Genomic DNA, 21,702 nt, shown 5'->3' on the forward strand with positions numbered 1-21,702 from the left:
GTTTGGATAAATTTTAGAAGTGTTTTTAAAAAATTTTCTATTAAAAATTACTCTTTATTTTTAGTAAAAAGAACCCTCAAAAACACTTCTAATTTATATTCAAACATGGTAATATCTTTCGACATTTCGTTTTCTTTTCTTGTTAAGGAATTGCGTATGCCATACAACAAACTCCAAAGTGTTGAACATTTATAGAATTAAGCAGCAATATATTTTCAGCATACATTAATTGTTAAATATCATGCATGTAATTATGTACATGAGAGCAACATATGTAGATAAATAATGGCACAAGTTATAACCACTAACAAGTAATAACCCAGAGAAGTGAGGAGCACATAACGCGCATCACAAAAGAATAATAAGCTAAACTTTTTATGAATTCTCACTCTATCTCATATTTATAATTAATAGTATTATATTATTATTTCACCCTCAAAGTATCATATGCCTCTCCCATAAGCTTGCCTTGTCCATCGATCTTAAGTTCATCCCCCAATTTTGCAGCTGAAGGAATTAATTAACACCTTCACGTACCCTTATATAAGAAGACAATTAACAATCTTATGTGAATCCTTTTGATGTTTCTGCATGCAATGAATCATAGAAACACATGTTGATGCTTTGAGTTTGAGCTAGCTAGCAATAGATTAGACTACAAGTTTGCAAAAGCCACCTTCACAATTAACAAGCAACATAGTTTATGTTGCATTTGCATCTATAAATAGCACATGAAAGATTGTGTTGCTGCATCAATTAATCTCTTCTAGATCTGTGTGTTTCACTGATATAGAGAGTTAAAGCATGGAAATGAGCAAAGCCAGTTCCATCCTAATTGTGGTGCTATTTTTGGTGTCATGTATGATCCAGGCCAATGCATATTATTACAGGCAATGTAGCACCAAAGGAACCCGTTGCTATGGAAAGTACATTAGATGTCCAGCTGAGTGCCCAAGCAGTGAATCAACAGATCCTAAGGCTAAGGTCTGTCAAATTGATTGTGACAAACCTATATGCAAAGCTGTATGTAGAAGTAAGTCAAAAACCATCCTTTCATATATTAATCAAATGATATTTGTCTATCTAGTTTAATAAATGCTAAATTATATTTTTATTACTTATTTTATATTTAAATTTATTTTGATTCTTTATTTTTTAAAATATTCATTTTAGCCTTTTTATTTTTTATATTTGAATTATGTTGATCATTTAAAAAAAATGATCATTTTCAATTTATTGACATAATTTTAAATTAATTTTTTATTGATTGAAAACGTAAAACTTATATCATTAGATTCACCCAAATGAAATCCATGAAGCATAATTAATATTCGAATTTAAAAGGATCATAAATATAGTGATAATCATATAAAAAATATATCTCATGAATAATTAGAAAATAATATGAAATTATAATTTTTTTTTGAATCTTTTGATTTTCACTATAATAATTAGAAAATAATATGAAATTATAATTTTTTTTTGAATCTTTTGATTTTCACTATGTTTATAGCACTTTAGGTTTGAATTTCAATTACATTCAATATATAAGTAAATCTTATAAGACAATTTTTAATTCTTGAATTAGTTAAAAAATGATTCAAAAAGACTAAATTGACATAAAATTTAAAAGATAAAAGATTAAAATGAATATTTTAAAAATAAATTTAAAAATATAATTTATCCTTTAATAAACAAGTACGTATCAACTTGATAGGTTAGCGAAGTGGTTAAATACTTTGCACTTGCACGTTATAAATGTATGAGAATAACATATGAGAACTCACACTACAAAAATTATTACAGACATATAAAAAATATCATTAATTATAAGTATAATATATATAAGTATATATATCTATTTGATATTTTAATATTAATTTTAAATAAGATTTAATGACATATTTTATATATCATTATAATTTATATTCACACTTCTTAATAATATATCAACATATATTATATTTATTGTATAAATAGTATAAATAATTTTTAATGTCAAATATTATATTATTATAGGATATTTATTACTGTATTACAATTTTTTTGTAGTATCATAATGGATTCTCTTTGTGTGCAAAAACTTGTTAGAGCATCATCTGTCACAGTGGTATAAGAAATTAGTCTTTAGTCTAAGTGAACAAGGCACCACAAGAAAAAATCTGTATCACACACAACATAATGTAAACAAGTCAACGTGCATGATACAATTTTTTTTTTTTTTTGTGTGTGTGTGTGTGTGTGATTTGTAGGTCGCAAACCAAACTGCAATGCACCAGGATCAGGGTGTTACGACCCTCGTTTCATTGGTGGGGATGGGAGAGTGTTCTACTTCCATGGAAAGAGCAATGAACACTTCACCTTAGTCTCAGACTCAGCCCTTCAAATCAATGCTCGTTTCATTGGACACAGGCCAGCAGGTAGAGCCCGAGACTACACATGGATTCAAGCCCTAGGAATCCTCTTCAACTCCAAAACCTTCTCACTTGAAGCCCCCAAGACACCCCAATGGAATGAAAATGTTGATCATCTCAAATTCACATACAATGGTAACCCTCTTGTTGTCCCTGAGGGCCCTCTTTCCACTTGGCACTCTCCACAAAAGGATGTGAAAGTGGAGAGAGTGGCTGCCATGAACAGTGTCATTGTCACACTAGAGGATGTTGCTGAAATATTGGTCAATGTGGTGCCTGTGACCAAAGAGGATGACACAATTCACAACTACCAAGTGCCTAGTGATGATTGCTTTGCTCACTTGGAGGTTCAGTTCAGGTTCTTTGGGTTGTCCCCTAAAGTGGAGGGTGTGCTTGGGAGGACTTATAGGGAAGATTTTGAGAACCCTGCAAAGGTTGGTGTGGCAATGCCTGTTGTTGGAGGAGAGGACACATACAGGACTAACTCCTTGCTTTCTCCAAATTGTGCTGCTTGTGTCTTCTCACACCAATCATCATATCACACTAAAGTGAATTCAGAGTTCATGGCCACCCTTGATTGCTCCAAGTTTTCTTATGGCTTGGGAATCGTTTGCAAGAAATGAGAATTGCCATTAATTATATATATGGTTACTGTCAAAATATTAGTAAACTATGGTTGAGGCTAGTGTCTTAAACCTTTTAAAAATAATGTCTGAACATTTGTTGCTTATTTGTTTTATATGGGTCTGTTACTCATTGTTGTGTAACTCTTATATATATTAATGTGTATTATTATTAACATTTGAATAATTACAACAAGAAAGGAGAGAAAATCTGGATCTACCCTATTGAATCTTTAATTATTTTTTCCATACTTATAAGTTACATAATAATTTTAAACAGGTGTGAAAACTTATGTGACTGGTGCAATAGACGAGAACTATACCAGTTGAAAAAACAAAAACTATACACAAAATTCAGCATCTTTTTTCTCTGGATATTGTTTGATGAGTTCCACAATCCTTCCATTCTACATTATGAAGTGTTTGGCATTTGCAAAGGCCTTTTGCTTTTCTTTTTCCTTCACTGGCTATTGAGATAAAGAAAGTTTTTTTTTTGGTACTTTAAAAGGTGGGAGTGTTTGGGAACATAAATGGATTGATTTTGATGAGAAGAAAAATATTTGATCCAATCGCATTGATTCTTTAACTTTATATATCCCCCAATTGATTTGATTCCAAATTTAAATTTGATCCAACCTATATTTGAATCTTTTCCCCTTTTTAGCATAATATTGTCAGAGCTCTCGTGGTAATTGGTAAACCCTGTATGTAACATATTCTATGCTGTGAACTTTTTTATAAACCTTTTTTCTCCCTCTTTGCCATTAAATAGAAGAAAAAAAATAATTATAACCATATATTCACTTTCCTTTCAACCAAAATTATATGGTTCAGAAACAAATCAACATTATTGTTATATAGATTTCCTGTCTGGAAAAAGTAAAACAATATTCTCCAAAACCAAAGATACAAGTACAGCAACAAGCCCCAGATTACTAATATTACAATACTAGCCTACTAAGTGCATGTCTGGATTCACGTTTTCGATTCACGTTTTAACCGATTTGACGCAGAAGTAAAAAGTTATAGCGTCTTATTTTCACGTCGTTTGCGTGAGTCAAGCCCGGGAAACGTGAAACTAAACACACCATAAGACATGTTTGGTTTCAGAAAATAGATTTTATTTTCGGCACTTATTTATAATAACATCATATTATTTTATTTTTATTTTTGAATATTTATAGAAAAATAGTAAAAGCATCAAAAAACTATTTTCTATAAAATATTTAAAAATAAAAATAATATAAGACAATATTACAATAAATATTATTTTTCTTCAAGCACCATTTAACTGCAGATATTTTTCTAGGCGTCTAAGATAGAGTATAGTGGAATCTGATGTCTTGGTAGGTTGGACCCTTTCTTCTATGTCGGATTCATGGTCATAAGAGATTTTCACCTTGACCAAAGTCTTTTGCTCTTCAATTGAAGATAATTGAAAAGTTGTTTTGTAGTATGACAATCCTTGACTCAGATAACCTCCCTCAATCACTTGCAGCCCAATTTCATGTGAAATCTCATCAAACTCTGTGATCCTCTCCCTCTGGTAACTTGGGGATATATCTAAGGTTCATTCCAATAAGTGTTGTTAGACAATAATATTGCATGTGAATTAAGTAGGTGATTCGTTAATATATTTCAATCAATTAATACATTTTAAACTAAGTTAAAGTTTCTTTTAATAAAGATAAAAAAAATAGTCAAATTGTTTCTTATATAACACAATATATGAATTGTCATAATGGTTATGTACCCTGTATTCACATTATTTATTTAGCAAAAAAATCTTGTAATTGTTTTTCATCAAGTGCAAAAACCTTTAGACTGAGTGAGAATCATAGTATCGCGAGTAAGATCAATCTTTGATTTAGTAGATTGAGTGATACCATTATAAGAAAATAAAATGATTCTTAAATATTAAAAAAAAAAAGAGGAAATATTTGAAAAGTGAGAAGCAACACTCACCAGACAAAAAATTGAAGATGAGGATTGTACCAACCCTTCCATCACCTTCAATGAGTTGCACATCTTTCACAATATTTGGGAGTACCTTTGGAACTATGTTTATGAAATCCTTGGACAGAGCTGCCCAGAGGGCTTCCAATCCAACACTGATCTCTGTTTGGGTGTTGAATTCCTTTATCATGCCTCTTTTCTACGTTTGGCACGTATTCATATGTCTATGTATAGTGCTATATATATATAGAAGGGGCATCTTTATCATATCATTGACATATATGAGCATGAAATTGAAATATGCTTTTGTCTTTCTAAGAGGGGTTGGTGCCTGTGTATATTAAATTTAAACAAAATGTATAAAGCAAGTTTGCTGGAATACATTATCAAGATTTTATGCTGTAAATAAAATATTGTCGGTGAACTTTGAACATAAAAAATAATATTATTAGAATAATAAAGTATAAGATACCCGCACATAATAGTGTCGGTTCCTTTATATATAGCTCCAAACATATTCGGCAAGTTAAATTAATATATCTTCATGTACCAAGATAGAGTTAAATAAGTGAGAGTGGTTAAGTTGACAATTAAATAAGTGAGAGTGGTTAAGTTGATAATTAATTTACGTTGATTGAGTTAAGTATAACATTTTTCAAGTCAATTAGTATATTTTTTTATGATAATTGAAAAGTAAAAACTAATATGTGTTTATGAGATGTGACTTCTATTAATCAAACATTATTTTAATATAAATAGAAATTAAATATAAGATTATCAAATTTATTTTTGTATCTCAAGATAGGTTTATAATTATTGAGTTAAGAGATTTGGTTAATCAAATGGTCAAATAGTATATATGCATATACGGCATATATAACTGATTGAACTTTTCTTCTTGTAAATTAAAAAAAAAAAAAATTGAGTACATAAAGACTAGTTGGGACAATAAACACACAATAGACTTAATCGATTATATAGGTAATCAATTATTTTTATAATTGATTATAGTTATAATAAAATTTTTGTTTGGGTAAATTTGTCAAAAAAAAATAATTTTAAGATGTTTAATTTCATTTGGATATATAAAAAAAAATTTATTGAAAAAATTGCATTTTTGATCTTTTTTATTTCTGTCAATTTGTAATTTTGGTATCTCTAATTTAAAATAAAGACATTTGGTTCTCTTATTTTTGAAAACACAAAATTTTGGTCTTATCATCAAATTGACATTTACTAATTTTGGTATCTTTAATTTAAAATAAAGACATTTGGTTCTCTTATTCTTAAAAATATAAAATTTTGATCTCGACATCAAATTGACATTTGCTAATCATCGTTTACTAATATTTAAATAGTAACATTTAGTGACATGACATCTAAACATAAAAAAATACTAAAAAAAAATCACTACAAACAAAAGGCAAATTTTAAATCTGTCGGAAAAAAAAAAATTTTCGACGAAAAATTTCTGATGGATCATACATTTTTCGACGGATCAAAATCTGACAGAAATTTCTGACGGATTTATATCCGTCAGAAATTTTTGACGGAATTTCTGTCAGAAATTTTCGATCGGATTATTCCGTCAGAAATTCCATCAAAAATTCTGTCAGAAATCATGCCCTATTTATATTAATTAATATTAAATCATATTAATTAATAGTGGATGCTCGTGCTAATTAATTAGAACCACTGATAACGGAACATTATTCCCTAACTGCTCATTTGTAGCCACAAAAACATGCATCAATAATTTAGAGAGCCTTGTACCATAGCAACTCTTCATACATTATTAATTACAATAATATTAGTTATATAACATCTTTTTAGAAATGTGTTGACAAGATAATCGATAATATATTTGTTTTTAGATAAAACTTAAATGTAATATTAAATGCTAGAGGGAACCGGCCAAGTTAACTAGAGTACCATACAAAGAGGGGAGAGTGACACTTAAGTATTCTTAATTAAGATTTATATTAAAGTTTATATTAATATTTTATTGGATTTATTGTATTGCCCTTTATCAAATTTTTCTCGTATTAAGTGCATTTATTTAGAGTTTTATAAATTTTACACTCAAAATGTGAGGAAGTGTATTAAAAATTTTATATTGAATAATGATATAACTAAAATAAAGTATATATAAATAATAAAAATTCGTACATTACAAATCACTTATATATATATATATGATTAAATTAAACTTAGATTCATATAGTTAAGAGAAAACTAAAGATTGTGAAAGGCTTAAAAAAGTGTTTAAAAGGATCGACTATTTTTTTAAAGCTAAAATTAATAAAATTTATTTGAAATCATCAACGTTACAAGAAAATTAATAAAATCTATTTGCTGAATTATATTTGAAACCATCACGTAGTTATTTAATTTTGTAGATTCATAGGCATTTCTAAACGATCAGTGAAAAATAAGGTAAGGGTTGAAGGATTAATCTGTGCGGCTTACTTGCACCGAGAGACAACTCATTTTTGTTCCCATTATTTCAATCACTTCATGTTATCAACGAGTAATAGAAACGAAATGGTAAATGAAAGGGAAAATCTTCCACACCGATGTTATCAGTCTTTAACCAACCTGGTCGCCATTTTGGTAAGGAGTTGATTAAATGGTTAACCGATGAACAACACAATTCAGCCCATGTTCATGTGTTGATCAACTGCACTGAAGTTAAATCGTACCTTGAGTAAGCATTTGGCAATGAATGTTTTCATTATTGTACAACTTATCTTGTATTCTGATCTTAAACTCACCCTTCAAGTGATATATTTGGGCAGTTTATTCATGCAAACTCAAGAAAATGCTTTTGTTCTTATACATGCTGATTTTCCTAGATGGTTCAAGGAACAAGTATGTATATAACAATTTATTTTAATTCTCCATTATATATACATTAATTAAAATATAACTTTTCATGTGTCTTACATGCACACAGGTTCACAACGAGCCTTTAAATGGGAGAAACCAACACTTAAGGGATTTGTCAAATAAGCCATTTAGATGTGTTAAAGAATGGCACACATATTTTGTTAATGGGTACAAGTTTCAAACTTATGCATGGTGCAAGGAGAAAAAGATCATTAATAGTGGAGTTTATGTAAAGGGCATTACAGAAGGAGGTGAAGATGATTTCTATGGGGTCATTCAACACATATATGAACTTCAGTACAATACTTTAAGTTATCCTAAGAAAGTGGTTGTATTTTATTGTGATTGGTTTGATCCGTCAAGAAGAGGTAGAAGAGTGGATCAAAAATATAATATAGTGGATATTCGGATTGATGCAAGATATAAAGAGTTTGATCCATTTATCATTGCACATAATGTAAGGCAAGTGTATTATGTCCCATATCCAACAACACGAATGGATAAATGTGGTTGGTTTGTTGCAATCAAAACAAAGCCAAGGGGTCGTATAGAATTTGATGATGTGCAAGATGAAGTGGCTTACCAGGTAGATGAAATGACACATACCAATGAAGTCATTGAAGTTCAAGATATTTTAGGATTACAGGATGTACAAGGTGATCTTGAAGAAGTTGATGAGCCTGAAGAACCCCTACAACATGTTGAAGTACAAGAGGATGAGGAGGAAGAAGAAGAGGAATCAAATGAAGGGGAATTAGAAGAAGACTTTGATGTATATAGCTCTGAAGAGGATTAGGCAATAAGGATAAATGTCTAAAAAAGTTACTAGGACGGGATTCTATACTTTATTTTTATGTATTTTGTGGTACAACTATATTCATTTATCACAATGATTATATTGGTTTTATCCCTCTATTTAGTTCTCTATTTTTATGATGCATTTGAATCACTTAATCATAATATTATTTATACATGTTAATTTTGATTTTTATGATGCATTTGAATCACTTAATCATAATATTATTTATACATGTTAATTTTGATTTATCCCATTATATTTATACATGTTAATTTTGATTTATTATTCACAATATTATTATTCCTATATAGATATGACAGGAGAAGGTTCCTCTCTTGGTAATAAGGGAAAGGATAAAGGAAAGCCGAAGAAGTCACGTTATGTAATTAAATTATTTCCAGGAACAAATACTCCCGGATCATCTACTCGAACCCCATCAAACTTACCATCTCCATCACCATCACCTTCCTCAATTGCTGCACCCACACCATCCCTAGTTATTGAACCCACCCAATCACCATCTCCACTTGTTGCACCCACACATGCACCATCGTCTATTGCTGCAACCACACCATCCCCAGTTGCTCCAACCACTCGATCACCAACTTCATTTGTTGCACCCACACAAACACCTTCGCTAGTTTTTGAACCCACATGATCACTATCTCCATTTATTGCAGTCACACCATCCCCAACTACTACAAGGGTTCCATCATCTTCTAGATCTATAAATGGAGATGATTTAGACTTGGGAGCAGAAGACCCCCCCACCCAATGATCGCCCAGTAATTGAACCTATTGGGACAGGATAAGAATAAATTAGAATTTATTTTTCATCATTCACTGTCTTTTTAATTTTGCTAACCTTTTTTTTGTATTTAGGTTTGAACCATCCCTTATTGCTACACATTCTATCACACAGACCATTAAGCAACATTTTCTTCATCCATGGCCTACATGGAGAGCGATGGAAGATAGTGATAAGGATGCCTTCTTCCAACGTTTTAAGGTATGAATTGCTTGTTTAATTCTTGTTTGTGAACATTCATATGAATTGCTTGTTTGTGAACAATGATATGTTCATCTAAACTGTACCAATTTTTGAGTGATATATTGTTCATCTCATTTCTTTACTTGGAACTTTGATGCTTAATTTACATGTTCACAAACACTTGAACTTACTTGTTATTGTAGTTTCGATATAAACATTTGTTTTTAACATGAGTTGTAAAAAAAACTGATTTGAAATGCTTGTGTTATTGCTTTTGGTTTGGTTTAATTTATTTATTTGTATCCTCATGTTATATTTGTTTGTTGCTTCACTTGCATGATATCAATTCTATTAATTGTTGAAAAAGTTTTGAATTTCATTTCCTTATCTTTGACATTTTGATGTGTTACAATTATTATAATTCATTGGTTTTTTCTTCATGTAGCGTAAGGTGGCATGGAGACCCGAGGATGAGGAAAAAGTAAAGAAAATTTTTCACTCAAAAGCCTCTCATAGATTATCTGATATGTTTAATGAAGCTCGGAAAGCAGGTAAAAGGCCACTTTGGGTTAGAGAAGATGTGTGGAACCAATTGGTAGCACATTGGAATTCAGCTGCTTTTCGAGTAAAGTCTACACAAGCCTCACTAAATCGAGCGTTTGAAAAGGGTGGGAGTCTTCATACAGGTGGCTCAATTACAGTTCATGATCATGCCAAGCGCATGGTATGTATGGATTAAAATTTTCTTTTCTATTTTTACAACTTTACAACAAATTAATTTATTTTGCATCAATGTATTATTTGCAGGCAAAAGAATTTGGTCGCTCAGTACATATTGATGAGGTCTTTCAACATACCCATATACGAAAAGATATTGGACAGTTTGTTGATGAAAGATCTAACAAAACATATGTAAGTTATTTAAATAATTATTGAAGTTATTTTTAATCATATTTACAAGATTAGTAAAACAATGCCTTTGTTGAATAACAGGAAGATTTTCTCAATAAATTTTCTCAAGCTATGTCTGAGGCTGCATCATCTGTTGATGAATCACATCCTATCAACCCTGGTTTGGAGGATACAATTAGGTCTAAGTGTTGGTCTGATGCAGTTGGTGACATGACCACTAAGGGGCGACTGTATGGAGCTGGAGACCTTGCTCGTCATTTAAAAGATACACAGAGCAGTCGTGTCGACGTCAATCTTAAAAGGAAAGCATTTTGTAGCAGTTCACATGACACAGAAGACATTGTTCAATTGAAACAACGACTTGCAGAAAATGATGTGGTTATTCGTCAGTTACAATAGTTTCAATCAATTGTCTTGCAATTCTTACCCACAGAAGCACAAACTGCCATTCAAAATATTTGTCAACAACAAAATACCAACCTAGATCAACAAAATGGGGAACAACATCAAAACCAACAACAAGAAGATGACCAAGACAAAAATCAACAAGACTCTCCTAATTATGAAGATTATTAGTTAGCATTAGAAAAATATTTAGAAAAATATTAATTACTCTATTTGAATAACTATATATCATGTTTGAATTATGATTTTTTTTATTATTATGATATAAACATTACTATTATCTTTTAAATTTATTTTGATGAAGCTTCTATAATTTATATATATATATATATATATATTTAACAGGTAAAAATAATGTCAATTAGTTATATTAAAAAATTTATTTAAAATTTAAAGTTAATAATTTTTTACGAAAATTTCTGTCGGAAATATTTATCATAAAATTCCGACAGAAATTTTCGTCAGAAACGGTTTTCAAAAATTTCTGACGGAAATTTCTGTTGGAAATGTTTGTCAAATTTTCGACGGAAATTTCTGTCGTAAGTGTCCTAAAGAAATTTCTGACGGAATTTCTGTCGGAAGTGTTCCCCAGAAATTTTCGACGGAATTTCTGTCGAAAATGTCCCCCAGAAATTTCTGACAGAATTTCCATCGGAAATGTCTGCCAGAATTTTTCGACAGAAATTTCTGTCGGAAATTTCTAGGAGACATTTCAGACAGAAATTTTGTCAGAAATTTTTGATAGATACTTCTGTCAGAGATTTCAGACAGAATTTTTCGACGGAATTTTTCATCGGAAATTTCTGATGAAAATTGGTATTTCTAACGGAATTTTTTTCCAACACTTTAAATCCGTCGAAAATACCAAATTCTGTCAAAAATTTACTTGTTTCTGTCGGAAATTTTCGCCAGAATTTGGCATTTTTCTTGTATATGTAAATAAAATTTATTAATAAAATAAATATCAATTACTCATTAAAATATAAATTACTCATTAAAATATATTTAATAGAGATATTTTGTAAGTTATTTTGTTTTTAATTTTTATCATTACATGCATGTTACTTAAGTAATGGTATGTCATCAAACAATGTTAAAATTTAATGATCAATAAATATCAAATTAAGAAAAGGACCAAAATTCTATATTTTTCAAAATAGGAAGACTAAATATTTTTATTTTAAAATAGAAGGACCAAAATTATAAATTAAAAAAAATGAAGGATTGAATGGACAATTCAGCTATTTTTATATAATAAACTAACATAAAAAAATTGTTGAAAAATAATCATAAGTTTTAAATATTTAGCTTCTTAAGAATAGATTTTTTTTCTTTAAAAAAATCTATTTGTTGTCTCAAATATATAATTTATTTTACAATAGTACGTATCATTTCAACTTATTTTTCTCTTCCTTACATTTCAACTTATTTTTCTCTTCCTTAATTATCGTATTTATATTTCTCTTTTTTCTTTCTTTATCTTTATAGATGTTAAATAAAATTGTAACATATATTTCTAAAATGTATTTGCAGATGTTATTGAGTGATGATATATGAATATCTTCACATATTATACATTATTACAGTTTATCAATAGTTATCATTTTAACCCTTTTTTTTAATTTCTCTCCTCATATAATTTTTTTGGTTCGTCCTCTGGAGTATCCACCGCCGATAGCGGTGACTAATCTCCTCGCTACGAGGGTGGGATAACTGGCCCCAAGATTTAACGCGACTGCATACACAAGGCAGGATTCAAACCTCTAACCTTGCTTGAGCGTAGATCAACCCCTATCGCTGAACCTTGTATTATACTTACATATTTTTTCTTTTATCTCTTTTTCTCTAAGTGCTATAACTAACATTTTTTGTTGAGTGTTATTTTTCTTCCTATATGCATGTATTTTATCAGTGATTTTGGTGATTTAAGTAATAGGTAGGTGTGATTACTTTTTTTTCTCTTTCATTTCTCTCCAATTTCTAATTTTTTGTATTGTTCCACATTGTTCTTTATATTTTCCTATTATTATTATTTTTTTGTTGCATAAGATTTACAGTGACTAGATTTTCTAAAAATTAGACTATCTACTTACTCTTCGTCTTTAAAAATGGATTTTCCTCTACCTTACTGTCTCATGCACCAATGTAATTTACTGCACTCCATATGGTAGTACAAAATATAATTTCCATAAGTCCTACCCCATGAATACTTTTTGACTTTATTGGTTCTTTAACTCCACTGAACAAACATATTAAAACATCTTGAAATTACAAATACATTTGATTTTTTTTTAATGAAAAGGTATTTGTTTTGTTAGTTATGAAGTCAATTAATAGTTTTTTCATTTATTATTCTTTGATCATTTTAATGAGTAATATGAATAGAAATAGTTTCATAACCATTAATATTTTGATCATTCTTTAGGTCTACATATTATGAAAAATATTATGAAAGACAAGCTTTAAAGTTACTTAGATTTTTATGCAACTTTTAGTGGTTTAGTTTTCTGTCATATATATATGTCAATATTGACAATGAAATAATTATTAGTTAATTAGTTTTTAATAATTTTTTTTAAAACTATTAATTACTTTCTTTTGCTTCTGCTTCTTATATTTTCGGTATACATGGTCGTAGATACCATTCAACAGAGAAGTAAATTTTCATTTTTCACTTAAAAAAACTAACTACGAAAAGTAACCTAACAATTATTTTAATTTAACTACATGTAAAAACCTGCATAGTAAAAAGAAAAATTGTATTTGTGATTTTATTTTATTTCTTTTCGTGCACATGTGGTTGATTGCTTTCTCATGATCATGATGCTTATAACAACAACAATATTGACCATAAAAATATAGAGAAGCAAATGTTGCAGGCTTGAATGGCACAAAGACAGATGTTTTGGGTTGAACTTCATTTTCTATCACCACTGATCACTAAAATCGATCCATACAAGAATTTTACAATGTGTTGCACTATCAAATGTAATAGAATCTCCTCGTGAGTCTCATAAGGTGGATATCATGCTCTTAAATCCTAGTATATATGTATAATCTATTTCATACTTAAGTTTAAAATATAATTACAGAATTCGCTCCTCTTTATGAAGAATGGCGAATTAGCTCGTGCATACCAATTGACATTTTTTTTCCCAACCTTCAATAAAGGTTAAAAACCTCTTTTGGTCCCTGATAATATTTTTTTGTTTTAATTTAGTCCCATTTTAATTTTAGGTCTCAATTTGGTCTCCAATAATTTAAATCATTGCAATTTGGGACTTTCATCCAAATGATTTAAACGGGATTAACTCCTGCTGACGTGGATGTCAGGTGGATGCCACGTAGATGCATAGGTGGATGCCAAATGTCATGAATACACCTGGAACCAAAACGGCCCATTCTGAAATCAGAACGGCCCGTTCTGCATGCACATGTTATGTGTTAATTTTGCAGCTGGAACGGGCGGTTCCAAATACAAATTTAACACAACATGAGTGCAGCAAAACGGGCCGTTCTGCTGTTAGAACGACCCGTTCCAGAACGCCAACTTCATGTTTTTTATTGTATTTTTTTTATTATATCTATATTAATAAAAATATAATAAATAAAAAATACAATAAATTAATATTCATTTATGAATAAAACTAAAAAAAATCAAATAAGATAAGACCTTCCAAAATCCTTCTTTGATTTGAACTTATCCAGTTCAAAATCTTGACTAAAATGTCACAATGTGATTCAAAAATTAAAAATAAAAATTCATAATATATCATAAATTCAAAGACAGAAACATGATTCAGAAACTGAAAACAAAAATTCAGAACATAACATATACTAAAAAAGTTCAAAGAAATTATTGAGAAAGGAAATCATCTGGGTAACGCTGAAGGGAAACTCTAAACCACAAAAATTTAGGTTGTACCTCCTCAAGAACAGGTTGTTATTGTTGGGGTACATCGTCAATGACTTCAAGGGGAAACACCGTTTCGTTTCATCCTTGACTGTATAGTGTCAATTTGGTAGTAAGTGGTTCACTCTAGTTTGACTAACAATGAAATAAAACTTGTTACCATTGTCCTTAGTGATATACTGCATCGTCCTTAATGATATAGCTCAAATGTTTAGCAATTGAAGTTATCAATCCCCATTAACAATATTATCAAATCTAGTGTTTGAAATGTTTTGTACTTTGATTTTATGTGCACGAAATTCTGGAACCAGAACGGTCCATTCTGAAACCAGAACGGCCCGTTCTGGTTACACTGTTGGTGTGTTAATTTTGCATCTGGAACGGCCCGTTCCAGGTACAAAATTTACACACCAATAGTGTAACCAGAACGGGCCGTTCTGGTTCCAGGTGTATTCAAGTATTTTAGGATCCACTTACGTGGCATCTACGTGACATCTACCTGGCATCCACGTGGCCACCAGTTAACTCCGTTTAAATCATTTAGTCGGAAGTCCCAAATTACAATGATTTAAATTATTGGGGACCAAATTGAGACCTAAAATTAAAGTGAGACTAAATTGAAACAAAAAAATATTATAAGGGACCAAAAGAGGTTTTTAACCTTCAATAAATTCGTGAACAAGGCATATTTTATTCTTATATTTGAATCAAATCATACCCTACTGTCCTCACAGACGAATGAAACACAGTATATAAAGCACAGACAAGGCATACACTTGCCAAATCAAAGGCAAGCATACCCATCTATCTAAATTCATATAAAACAAACACTTTTAGTTAATTGTACGCAACAAAAAAGTGAGTTTTTAGAGTTCAAACTCAAAATCATTAGTTAAATTACTTATCTAACTGCATATTTAGAGTTCAAACTCAAAATCATTAGTTAAATGAAAACAATTTTGTACCGATTGATTCACGGATTTGGTAATTGATTTCTTTTATATATTTTGGTTACCGAAAACGATCAAACATTAATATTCTTGAGATGCCTCAAACTTAAAACAATTACCCACCCTAGATATTTCATAATATTGATGAGATAATATTTATTATCTTGAAGCATCATTCAACAGATAAGTTTCTAGGCATCTAATAAGAAAGAATAAAGTGGACTCTGATGATGTCTTCATTGGTAGAGTACTTTCTTCTGTTTTCTATACTAATAGTCAAAAGAGATATTCACGTTGACCAAAGCCTTATGCTCTCTTATTATTGCAGATAGTTGGAAAAGTTGTCTCGTATAGTATGAGATACCTTGATTCAAATATCCTCCTTCAACCACTTGCAACCCAATTTCATGTGAAATCTTATCAAGCTCTGTGATATTCTCCTTTTGGTAACTTGGATACATCTAAGATTCCCCACAAGCAGTATTGTATAAACCATAAAGTTTGTGTGATTGATATATAATAGAGGTGCAAGTGGCGATAAGATAACATCAGAAGCCCCTTGTGGACCTAAGAAAGATTGAATGAGGCAAAGCAACACTCACCAGATAAAATATAAAGTGAAGAGGAAGATTGTGCCAAAATCTTGGATTAATTGAATAGAGCTTGCCAATTCCTACAGGGTTTTCAACCCACACTGATCTCTGTTTAACGTATTAATTTTGGCATATAATTTCATGATTAAAAATCAATTAATATAGCTAATATTCTTCATCTTTGTTAAAGTTCCAATTTGATTTTTTAATTTATGTTTTTTTTTAATTTATGCTCCTTATTTTTTTCGAATCCTACAACGTTAGAAAATTACACTTAAGGGATGTTAGTAAATTATACTAACATTTCTTGAAAATGAGTGAAATTGCATATATACTCCTAACTCCTTACTTTTCTACAACAACTAATAACTTTCTTTTAATTGTTTGAAAAACATTACATTAACGTCCCTTTAAACATTACATAAACACTCTTAATTATTTGAAAATATTACAATGTGACTCTTGTAAGAGAAGGTACTATAAACATTAAAAAGAAATTAGTGCAATTTTATAAAATCTTAAGAAGTGTCAATATAATTTATGCATGTATTTTTTTAAACTATATTATTAGTGTGAAATGACTTTATCTATGAATAATCTCTACTGAAAAACTTGATTAATCATTTTCATTGAAATTTCTCTTTTTAATTATATTTTTTTTATCAACAAAACTTGAATCCAAAATTTATTTAAGAAAATTAAATCCAATTTTGTTCTGTACATGTCAATGATTTATTGGTTTAAAATTGTTTCCCTTTATTAATGTTAGTATTTTTAATATTTTTTCTCATTGAATTTATAATCCCTAAATTTATAAATCACACATCCTCCTTAATTTATGAAGTATATTGGATTGAGATTTTGAAGGATTTTTTTTTATAAAAAATCTTATGATATTTAATCAAGACTTTTGAATAACATAAAAAAGTAAAATAGTATTCAATCAAGACTTTTAAGATTTTGCAAGTTATGGTAATAATAACCTTCAAAATAATAATAACCTTTAAGATTTTGATATCATCTCCAAGATTTTGCAAGTTACGGTAATAATAACCTTCAAAATGAAAATGAAGTGTTCAATTTATGTCACTCATTAAGAAATGTAATCAAGAGAATATTTGGTATTTTAAAATCATACTTTACAATTTTTAAATTAGTATCGATATCTCTATTTCTTTTTAAGATACGAGCTGAATTTCTGTTAACATGTATAACATTACATAATTTTCTTCGTCATAATGAATGTCATTTTGGTGAATTTTCAATTGAATAAATGGATGAATCTTCATCTTTGATGCTATCAGTTAATGAAAACTATAATTTTGAATATATTATTCATACGCAAGAGAATGAAAGAGAATATGTCAATGCGTGAAGGATTAATATAACTTTAAATATGTGAATAAATGTTAATTAGAAAAACATTAAAGTCAATTATTTGTTAAAGATAGAGACAATTATTTGTCAAAAAACTATAAAAATTATGTTTTTTTTATTTATATTTTTTATTAATCATGTGAAATCAATGTTTATATTTTCATGTGAAATTCATAAAATCCTTTAAAATCTTATGATATAAATCCATCAAAATCCATTAAAATACTAACTATAAAATCTTGATTAAAATTCATTAAAATCTTAAAGGTTATCACATTCCTTCAAAATCTTCTAAAATTCATTAAAATCCACAAGACTTTTTTATTTTAAAAAACCCCATCGAAATCCTAATTCAATCCACCCCTAAGTTCATATTCAAAAGTAGATATGGAAAATTTAAATTTAATTTTGAGAATAAATATAAATATAAATATAAATGAAGAGGGATCTGTTTACTCCAAGAATAAATTTACATAAACTTATTTCATTCAATAACTCATGTTCTACATTCAACAATCCAACCGTTAAAATTAAAGTTCTTAATGCATAAATCAAATATACAAATTTTTAAAAAATTTATAAATCATTTAATACTTCATTTCATTAATTCAAATTGACGGATAATCATAAAATTATTTTATACATTAATTTGAATTGATGAAACGAAGTATCAAAAAATTTTAAATTTTTTAAAACTTATAAATTTGATCTATGCATTAAAAATTTTAAATTCAACTATTTAATCATTAAAATTTGATGTAAAACATGAGTTATTAAATAAAATAAGTCTAAATAGACTTATTCATATAATAAACAAATTCCTTTTATATATATTGCATTATACATAACCCGATATATATTGACATGTTTGTGAATTTGATACATGATAAAATTTTACTTAGTATGTCGTGACATGTATATTAAGTTTATTTTAATATTTTTTTTCTGATAGCATGTTTATATATACACTTTTTTTTTACTTGTGTCTACTATCTATTATAATGGTAATACGATAATTTAGTTTTTTTTTTCCTTTTACATTGTACGAAGTTGTACACAAATAATGTATAAAAGAAGTTTTAATTATTATATACACAAACATATAAACTTGATGGAAGTATTGCATAGATGTCAGAACGGTTCGATTAGGAACTAGTTCTTAATCAGATTAGTTAGTTAAAAAAATTGTTTTACAACGAATTAGTGAAAATCAATAGAATTGGTTTATAACTAGTAAAAAAATAAGTTAAATTGGTTTGAACATATCAAATTAATATATATATATATATATATATATATATATATATATTATTTTTATTTTTAAAATTTGAAATATTTTTAATAAAAAATACAAATTTAATAAAGAAATGTAAATTAAAATAACTTTTTTTAATACTTTTTTTTATAAATGCAATTTAACCATTTATATTAATTTTAATTTAATATTTTTATTTTTATAATTTATATTATATTAATATGATACTTTTTATTCAAGATGAAAATTTGTTATTATTAATGGACATTGTTATATTTTATTAAAGTTTAAACTTAAATGTTATTTAATTTATAATTTCATGTATACATTAAATATTAAAAACTTATAAATAATATTTTATTTTAATTTTTAGTGTTATAAAATTATGATATTATATTTATTTCATATTATTTATTATTATTATTATTATTATTAATTATTTTATTAATATTGATTTGATCATTGTTCAACTACAATTGAACAATTGAATCTTGAACCAATATTTAAGTTGGTTCAATGACCAATCTAATTTTAAAAACATTAAATATATATATATATATATATATATATATATATATATATATATATATATATATATATATATATATATATATAAAAGTCAAAAGAAATATGTTATTTATATGTAATATTATTATTTTGTAAAAAAAAATTATGATTAGGAGACCAAATTATGATTACATTTTGATATATTTTTAATTTCGTGGGTGCACCAATGAAAAAAACAGAGGAATTATTTAGTTAATATAGTTTAAATGTTTTAATTTTCTTTTATATATGTTAAAATAATATTTAATCAATAAAAATTATACATTAAAAATACAATTTAGTCTTTAATTATGAACTTTGAGACACTATATAAATCATGTTTATCCTTCCATCTCCTCCAAATTAAATTCTCCAATACTGAAAAGCACAAATCAGATGAAAAGAGACATTTTTCTCCTCCATTTTCTTTCTATCTTAAAAATTGAATTAAAAAATAATAATTTTTTTTCTTCCTCACCATTTTCTTCCAACCTAACACTGGATAGGATAACTATTTCCATTATCATTCAATAGCGAACAAAATACATGCAATATTGTGTCTATGTTGCGTCGTGTTTGTCTTTGTATTTTTTTTTATTTGATAAAATGTGAAGTTTGATTAATAAAAAAAAAGACAAAAAAAATAACCTATGTTCCTTTAACATGTATATCAATCTTATTTATTGATAATATGTATTTTTTCTGTTGTTTTTAGTTTAATAAAGTTGAAAAGTGGTGAGGTATATTACATCGATTCAAACTGTCAATCTAAAAAGAGTTTTTTCATTGCTTATTTTGCTACAGAAATTAAAAAGTTGTCTTAAATTTTAAAAATATCATCACATCCACTACAAAAAAAAAGGTAGTTAGTGGGGTTTTTTTCTGGCGGTTTCAAAAAACCGCCACAAAAGATTACATTTCTGGCACTCAAAACCAGCATTTACAAAATATCCGCCACAAACGATTTTTGGCGACCGTAGATCCGGCGGTTATTAACGACGCCGGTAATGCAATTTGTGGTGGTTTTTAACCGCCAGAAACTGCCAAAATAGCCGTCACAAATCACACATTTTTTTGTAGTGATCCTTTTCTATATTAGTTGTTACATAATCAATGTGTAAAGAAAAAAAAATGAAAAATTACATTTTAGTACTAGTGAAAGGACGATGATGAATATATAACTTTTGTTCAAACATTATAGCTTGAACTTACTCTTTCTATATGATAAATAAAAAAAAGTGACTTCACGTGTATTAAAAAAATTAATTAATTACATTAAATTTTATTGTTCTAACAATATTCTTTTTAAATTGTCTTTGTCATAAATACTTGAAATGTTAGCACAACTAAAATGTTATGTGTTAAATGAAAGATATTTTAGAAAGAATATTATTAAATGAGATAAAAATAATTGAAATTTACTTATATTTTTTAAATAAAAAAATCAGTGTTTCTTTTGCTTATAATAGAGAACAAATTTTTTTTTTCCATCTAGGATTTTACTGTAAACTCTCTAAGTGTGAATATTATGACTTGAACTTTATTTGGACATTAGTCTTGTTAAAACTCTAGTCAATGAAATCTTACCATTATTTAAACTTTTCTAAGTGAAAATAGTGCAAGCTTAAAAAGATTAATTCAAAATATATTAAGTGAGCCTGAATAGACTTATGTGCAAACAATTCTTGAGAAACAAATTAAATAATACTCAACTTGAGTATGGAGACACATGATAAAACAATTAATACTTCTGAAAGTCCTATCTATATAGTAGAACTCTTGATATCCAACACTGAATGCAGTCTTATTAAAGATGAACCAATTTAAAAAGTCTTAAATGTTTTATCACTTGTTCTGTTCGCTATATATATATCTTTCATAAAATACATTAAATAGTCTCCGAAAACTTAACAAGTTTTAAGATTATACTCACTTTAATTTTAAAACAAACTTATTTCAAAATAGCTAGTGTATCATATACGAATAACCATTTTAAGTGAATGGAGTTGCAAAATTTTGTTAAAAACACAATTTGTCCCTCTTTATGTGTTTTTATGTGTCTTCTTACAACACCATTTT

General features: G+C 28.1%; 3 protein-coding genes across 3 annotated transcripts; 2 read left to right on the forward strand and 1 right to left on the reverse strand.

Moving 5' to 3' along the window:
- Positions 1-771: 771 nt before the first annotated feature.
- LOC109798333 (uncharacterized) lies at positions 772-3,253 on the forward strand. Its single transcript, XM_020358555.3, has 2 exons — positions 772-1,033; positions 2,253-3,253. Exons 1-2 carry the CDS (start codon positions 805-807, stop codon positions 3,035-3,037), a joined length of 1,014 nt encoding a protein of 337 aa, XP_020214144.1. The 5' UTR covers positions 772-804; the 3' UTR covers positions 3,038-3,253.
- A 567-nt stretch (positions 3,254-3,820) lies between these two features.
- On the reverse strand, positions 3,821-5,239 carry LOC109799178 (phytohormone-binding protein CSBP). Its single transcript, XM_020359716.3, has 2 exons — positions 5,003-5,239; positions 3,821-4,600 (listed from the first exon to the last, which is right to left on the reverse strand). The coding sequence occupies exons 1-2, from the start codon at positions 5,181-5,183 to the stop codon at positions 4,314-4,316; spliced, it is 468 nt and encodes a 155-aa protein (XP_020215305.1). The 5' UTR covers positions 5,184-5,239; the 3' UTR covers positions 3,821-4,313.
- Positions 5,240-9,648: 4,409 nt separating this feature from the next.
- Positions 9,649-10,983, forward strand: LOC109793362 (uncharacterized). Its single transcript, XM_083061380.1, has 4 exons — positions 9,649-9,690; positions 10,118-10,396; positions 10,480-10,584; positions 10,666-10,983. Exons 1-4 carry the CDS (start codon positions 9,649-9,651, stop codon positions 10,981-10,983), a joined length of 744 nt encoding a protein of 247 aa, XP_082917506.1.
- Positions 10,984-21,702: the final 10,719 nt, after the last annotated feature.

This window comes from Cajanus cajan, chromosome 8 (assembly GCF_000230855.2).
Source record: "Cajanus cajan strain Asha chromosome 8, NIPB_CcT2T_4, whole genome shotgun sequence".
Classification (NCBI taxonomy): Eukaryota; Viridiplantae; Streptophyta; class Magnoliopsida; order Fabales; family Fabaceae; genus Cajanus; species Cajanus cajan.